Source organism: Anopheles arabiensis, chromosome X (assembly GCF_016920715.1).
Source record: "Anopheles arabiensis isolate DONGOLA chromosome X, AaraD3, whole genome shotgun sequence".
Lineage (NCBI taxonomy): Eukaryota > Metazoa > Arthropoda > Insecta > Diptera > Culicidae > Anopheles > Anopheles arabiensis.
The window spans coordinates 5,840,681-5,847,591 of NC_053519.1; the positions used below are offsets into that span (position 1 = coordinate 5,840,681).

Below are 6,911 nucleotides of genomic sequence, written 5' to 3' on the forward strand. Positions count from 1 at the left end.
AGTTACTGTATGATGAGAAGAGTAACACATCGCAAATTTATTTACAAAAAAGGTGGTAAACTTACAATACATTAAATTCTCGACGAGTGAACTAAGCTGAGTGTCAATTTCGCAAAGAGGTAAATCACCAATGAGTACTCTTCGTGTTGCTTGTACTCAACTCACTCACTCATTCTTACTCAGTGTGTACAACACTAGCTGACATACGCTTTCCCTCTACCGTACCCTTTCCTGCAGGTACTCCCGGCATTAGGTCGAGCTTCGCCACGCTGACAGTATTAGTTCCGCCGGAACCGCCAAAAATAGTGCAGGGCGACTTTCTGGTCACGACCGAGGATCGGGAGATTGAGCTCGAGTGTGTGTCGGTCGGCGGCAAGCCGGCGGCCGAGATTACCTGGATCGACGGGCACGGCACGGTGCTCACCAAGGGCATCGAGTACGTGAAGGAACCGATGGGCGATACGGGCCGCTTCACCGCGAAATCGATCCTGAAGCTGACGCCGAAGAAGGAGCACCACAACACGTCCTTCACCTGCCAGGCGCAGAACACGGCCGACCGGACGTACCGGTCGGTGCGGCTCAAGCTGGAGGTGAAGTACGCGCCGAAGGTAAGCGTGAGCGTCGTCGGTGGCGCACTGGCCGGCGGTCGCATCCCGGAAGGGGCCGAGGTGCGGCTGTCGTGCCGGGCCGACGCGAACCCGACCGACCTCACCTACCGCTGGTACAAGGCGGACGAGCCGATCGTGGGCGACTACACGACGGAACTGGTAAGTGATGCAGGGCAGCAGCTGTGACGGCACACGCGTCCGTACTGAGCGCAACACTTTCATTTCGCAAAACAAACAACCGCAGGTCATACACAACGTCTCGAAGGAGTACCACGACGCGGTGATCAAGTGCGAGGTGCACAACGCGGTCGGCAAGAGCGAGGAGAGCGAAATCCTCGACATCAGCTACGGGCCGACGTTCCGCACCCGGCCCCAGTCGGTCGAGACGGACCTCGACCGGAAGGTGACGCTGGCCTGCGACGTGGACGGCAATCCGCCGCCCGAGATCATCTGGGTGCACGAGGAGTCCGGCCGGATCGTGTCCAGCAGCGCGAACATCACGCTGATGGCGACGCGCGAAACGGCCGGCCGGTACTGCTGCAAGGCGAGCGTGCGCGGCTTCCCGGACATCGAGGCGACGGCGGCGATCCAGCTCAAGGGCCCGCCGACGATCCGGTCGCCCCGCCAGCAGTACGGCTCGGTGAACGACAACTCGCAGATCCAGTGCGACGCGATCGCGATCCCGAAGGCGAAGCAGGTGATCTGGACGTACAACGGGCTGGAGGTGAGCGGCGAGAACGAGCACACGATACTGGAGAACCATTCGCCCGAGGGCGTCCGGTCCACGCTGATCATACCGAAGAGCAAGCGGCAGCATTTTGGCGTGTACAACTGCACCGTGCTGAACGAGTACGGCAGCGACTCGCTCGAGATACAGTTCGCACCGATGGAGTCGTCGTCGCTGCCGGTCGTCATCATACTGATCGTGGCGGTCGTGTTCATCACGTTCGTGCTGGTGCTGGTGGTGAGCCTGTGCTGCTGCGAGCGCAAGGGCAACAAGAAGCTGCCGCCGGCGGACGTCATTACGGATGTAAGTAGGGGGGAAAACGGCGCCGCAGGGAAATGTGTTACTTATATATTTACTTATTATTTGCTTTTTCTTCTTCTTTTTTTTGGAAAAGCAGCATTACATGACGGAAAAGACGTGCAAGGAGAGCGACCGGTCGTCGAACGTGAGCGACCTGAAGATTGACCGGGACCACGAGTACTCCGAAACCTGCTCCGGCACGGACAGTATCGCGACCCGGCTGGCAATGAACATGATGGGCTCGTCGAGCGGCGGCAGCAACAATAGTGGCGGTGGAGGAGTAGGAGGAGGAGCGGTCAGTGGAGGTGGTGGTGGCGGCGGCGGTGGTGGTGGTGGTGTACCGCTAGCCGGCCCGGTTCGCATTCCCAACGATTATCGGTAAGCTTGCCTATTTTTTTTTCTAAAAAATGATAGTTTGCGATGCACGTTGCATACCATTCGGGCGGTATTTATTGAGCGTCTTTTTTTTTGTTTTTGTTTTTTTTTTCTTTCACTCTCCAGCTACTCGGGTGACTATTCCGACGGCATTGGTGCGACGCTGCAGGCGAAAATTGGGCAAAGCAATGGTGGGTACGTGCCGTACGTCGACTACGCCCAGGACTACAACCTGCCGATGCACATATCGAGCAACGGGCAGCTGCCGAACGGCAACCTAAGCCTGACGCGGAACCGCGAGCTGCGGCAGGACAATGGGCTGCCCAGCATCCAGAGCGGCATGGGCTCGCTGTCGGCCGGTTTGATGAGTAAGTCTTTTGGTTTGTTTTTCTTCTGCTGGTTTTTCATTGTACTTTGCTCCAAAAACAAAAGTAGCATTACAAGCATCTCAGGACACACAAACTCACCACCTGTATCTTCAACCTTAATCTCTTCACCATGCAAAAAAAAAACAGATACATCCCTGATGAACGCCCCGAGCATAGATCCGCGGTACAGCGCAACGTACGGCAACCCGTACCTGCGCAGCAGCAGCACCCATCTGCCCCCGCTGCCCCCGCCCAGCACGGCCAACCCGGCGATGACGCCGGCCCCGCCACCGTACAGTGCCGGCCGGCATCCGACCAGCGCCCTGCTGATGGGCGTCAACATGGGCGTCAACTCGGGCAGCGTCATCGGCATCGGCTCGAGCCTGACCAGCCCGGAATCGATCCGGTCGACCAGTGCCGGCAGCAGCGACCCGGCCGGTACCGCGGCCCAGCAGCAGCAGCAGGGCGGCCAGGTGGCCGCCGGACAGACGGGCAGCCCGGCCCCGGGCCAGTTCATACTGCCCGCGAACGGGGACATACGCAAGGGGGCGCTGGCGACCCACGTCTAGCGGGGCGGGGCGGCTCCGCACCAACCCCCCTCCACCACCGAGCCATCGAGCGTGCAAAGCGGCGGCCCCGCACCCGTCTCCTTCCATCGTTTCCTCGCGCCAAGCCAAAACCCTCCATTCCCCCCCGCCCACAATCCCAATCGCCCTCAGCCTCGCGCACTGTGCTGCTTTGCGGGCTTGCAGCCATCTAGGGGCATCCGTGTCTCCATGTGTAGGATAGGTATCTTTTTTTTTTAATTTTCGTTTCCTCATTCAGTGGATAAGAGAGGGTGTGTGTGTGTGTGTGTGAATGTGTGTGAGTGAGTTTATCAATGCTTGGAACCAGCACACGACACAAACACACACACACACAGGAATATACACGCGTGGCCATTAGATCAGATTGATACGCCCGTGTGCAATGTTCGCATTAAGGCATCGTCCATAAATTACGCAATGCCAAAAAAGGAGAAAAAAAATCTGTTACGTTTTTTATGGATGGTCCCCTAACTGCTACACCGGATAGCGAAAACGGTCTAATTTTGTGGGCAAAAACAAAGCACACACACACACACACACATTGGAGTAGGAAACTTTTCTTTTTTCCCGCTTTCCTACATCATACTCCCCAGCCAAACGAACGTTACAGCATTGGATGGAGATGCCTAATGTTTTAGTCATCTTTTCGGCCTCCGGTTCTGTAATGCAGTTTTGCTTTGTATCCGCCCCTTCCCTGTCACCCCGCTCATTCCAACAGCCTAGGATATAATGGATGTGTATGAGGCGTGTCATACAGACATACGTACATAAAAAAAAAACACACACACACACACAAACACCCAAAGGCGAAATTTACATGTGCAGCAGCAGCAGCAGCACCGTTTGATCGTTTAACGTTTGTTTTTTTTTTTAATCTATTTTGATTCAAAATGTGTGGCCTTATTAAATGAGAAAGCAAAAATGTACGAAACAGGAGAAAACCAAAAACACACTACAACAGCAAAAAAAAAAAAGAGTTTTTTAAAAACAATTACACCAAACACACAATCACGGTGACACGGTGAATATACAAGCGGAGGGAGGTGGCCAAATGCTGCTGAAAGGAATTCATCAAAGCTCGTCTACTTATAGCTTAATTGCGGCAATGAGCGTGCGAGTGTATGTTTGAGTGTATACTTGCGTGTGCATATCATGTGTGTGTGTGTGTGTGTGTGTGTGTGTGTGTGTGTGTGTGTGTGTGTGTGTGTGTGTGTGTGTGTGTGTGTGTGTGTGTGTGTGTGTGTGTGTGCATATATACATATATACTCGGAGTGGTTATATAGCGATATACACGCAGCTTGCCGTGCTGCTTACGATGTGCGCGCAAGCTGCTTTAGCGATTTGCTGTTAAACCATCCCTCTCCTACGCCCTCCCTCTTTTCACGAGCGCAAAAGATGCTCGCGGGCCAGCAAAGGTTAGACACAATTTTAGACTAGCAAAACAAACCACTCCAAGCGGCTGGAGGCGCCGCCACTTTCCATCGAAAGGTACGAAAACGGGAAGTCAAACCAAAATCTCGCTGCACTGGGACGGTTAGAGCTTTGGCGTTAGCTTTAGCGTTGAAAAAGTACACATGTTTAGCTGAATTCGGGGTAAAGAGTTTAGTACATTTTAACGCCTTTTTTTTGAAGAAAAAAAAAGAAGAAAAACCCCCAAAACCATGAATCGCCATGACAAACAAACAAACGCAAGGCGTGAGCGGTGGTGGATTATTGGACGAAAGGAAAACAAACCGAAAGCCATACAGGCTGATGCATGCTGGTGCTTGTGGCCGTGCGCCATGCTTGTCTATATATGTGTGTGTGTATGTGTGTGTGTGTTTGTGTGTGACTTCATATTGGCAAAGGAATTCGAAACGAAACAAAACAAAAACCAAACTAAGCAGCTTAATATAATTCTTTCTCCGTTTTTGGCAAGTGTATGTGTGATGGTGTGTGTGTGTGTGTGAGAGAGAGTGTGTATGTGTATCGCACCAGTGTGTGATGCACGCGCGCGCGGTTGAGCACATTTTTTGCGTTGCTGTTGTCGTTGTTGTTGTTGTTACGTGCGCACTGCACGTTTGCCTACCTTGCAGGCGCTTCGAACTGCACGCAACACCATTTCGAGCTTTGCACCTTGCTTCCACCATATCCACTGTATCCATACGCTTGGTATAACAAAGACACACACACACACACACATGCACGCACATGCACGCTGAGATATAAAGTGTGCTTTGGGGACGGCGGCACAGCGAAGGAGCCGGAACGGAATTTATTTGAGAGAAAGGCAAACAAACAAACTGTACGTTGGGGTAGCAGGGCGATTGGTTTTTCCTTCCTAAATTTGCTTGCGCGGGATGGGGGGGGGGAGGTGGCAGGGCCTGGCTGGCCTGTGGCCCCGAGAGAATGTGCATCATGTGAGAATATACCAAATTGTTTTTTTTTTATTTTTTTTAATATGTGTATAGCTATTAATTTTTAGCCAGCCCAGCGGTCGCAGCGGCTCGCCTCGTGTACAGCCCGCTCGTCGCTTCTTATAGGTTTAGGTCTCTTCGCTAAGATTTCATTTAGGCAGCAATGCGAAACAAAACCCCTCCCTTCAACCGGTGCTTAGAGTTGAAGGAGAGGAAAGGGAAGGAGGGGTAATAGAAGCGAAAATCAAGAGAGGAGGGGGGGGTTGAAACAAGCTACTCGCGTAAGAATAGAACATAGCACGTAAGTACTCGCAGTGGAAACGTAAACACAAACTCCAGCGCGCGAGAGAGAGAGAGAGAGATATTAAGAGTGTGAGCGAAAGTAGGGGAAAAGGGAAAGCATGGAGGAGCAAGACGAGGTTACCTCCTTTCCCTCATCCACTTTCCGCCCGCAAAGTTCTCGCTAAGGCCATTCGACTGAAATTCGTATCGTTTTTTTTTTTAACGGCGCTCGATTCGGATTACAGTAGGCGACGAACCTCCCCCGGATGACGTAGCGTCTCATTGCATTAAAAAAAAACGAGAAAAAGAAAATACACACGAAAAAACAAAAAAAAAAACAAACAAACAAACAGATTGTCTCAACAATACATCGTTCAAACTCATTCAAGCAGTAGGCAGTAAGTACTTAATCGGTAAGACGAATCTTGGTGCCCAAACCTTGCAGCTTGGAACGTGGAACACACACACGTATATCTTAGTAGCTAAGCGTGATGCTAGTAAAAAAAAAACAAAAGGGAATGCAAACACGCGCAGAGTAGTCACAGTGCAGGACAGTTATACACCCGACAATTGTACGCCAGTAAGAGGGAATAGCAAGAGAGGGGACATTTGCATCCAATCTATCGATAATTTGTACATACACAGATAAAAAGCGCATACGAAATCGTTATACTTTTTTTTTTTTGTTCATGTATTATAAAGCGTATAGGTTTATATATATATACATACAACACACACACACAAACAGACATGCATCCATATTAAAAATACAACTAGAGCTATATATACAAATAGAAATTATGCTTATAGATAGAGAAAAATAAGAGAGGAAAGAGCAAAACTCGACTGTATTATAAACATATTTTTAACCTTCATCTTCATCTCCCCGACTCCCCATGCCAACCCCTCCCCCCGCATGTTGTCATCTCGCATCTCGGCACGGGAAAGTGAAAGTGATGTTATAATTACCGTCATTATAGCAACACAGCAACACTGTTCGGCTTACAACCCTTCCCCCAACCTTGCCCAACTTCTCCCAATCCCCATCGGTGGAGCGGCACGGTGGGTGGGAAACACGTTATAGCTTAATTGTAAGGGAGCTAGGCTCGAGCAGCTGCGGCACACGCAAGATAGGTTCAAGCAAAGCGGCAAAGCGAGCGCCCCGTTCGAGCTCCTTCCGATCGCTTCCGCCCACGCCCCGCCACCCTATCCCCCCCCCCTTTCCCGTTTCGAGCGAAAAACACTCAAAAAGTATGTGAACAAAACTG

General features: G+C 51.4%; 1 protein-coding gene across 5 annotated transcripts in view; it reads left to right on the top strand.

Annotated features, from left to right (window-relative positions):
* The window catches only part of LOC120905836 (irregular chiasm C-roughest protein-like), an 80,261-nt gene extending 73,850 nt beyond the window's left edge, over positions 1 to 6,411 (top strand). For all 5 annotated transcript variants that reach the window (XM_040317059.1, XM_040317058.1, XM_040317057.1 and 2 more), the window contains 5 exons: positions 238 to 767; positions 853 to 1,638; positions 1,733 to 2,013; positions 2,137 to 2,378; positions 2,526 to 6,411. In XM_040317059.1, the coding sequence (XP_040172993.1) occupies positions 238 to 767; positions 853 to 1,638; positions 1,733 to 2,013; positions 2,137 to 2,378; positions 2,526 to 2,947 (2,261 nt within the window). In that variant the 3' untranslated portion in view covers positions 2,948 to 6,411. The remainder of the gene's footprint in view (positions 1 to 237; positions 768 to 852; positions 1,639 to 1,732; positions 2,014 to 2,136; positions 2,379 to 2,525) is intronic.
* Positions 6,412 to 6,911: the final 500 nt, after the last annotated feature.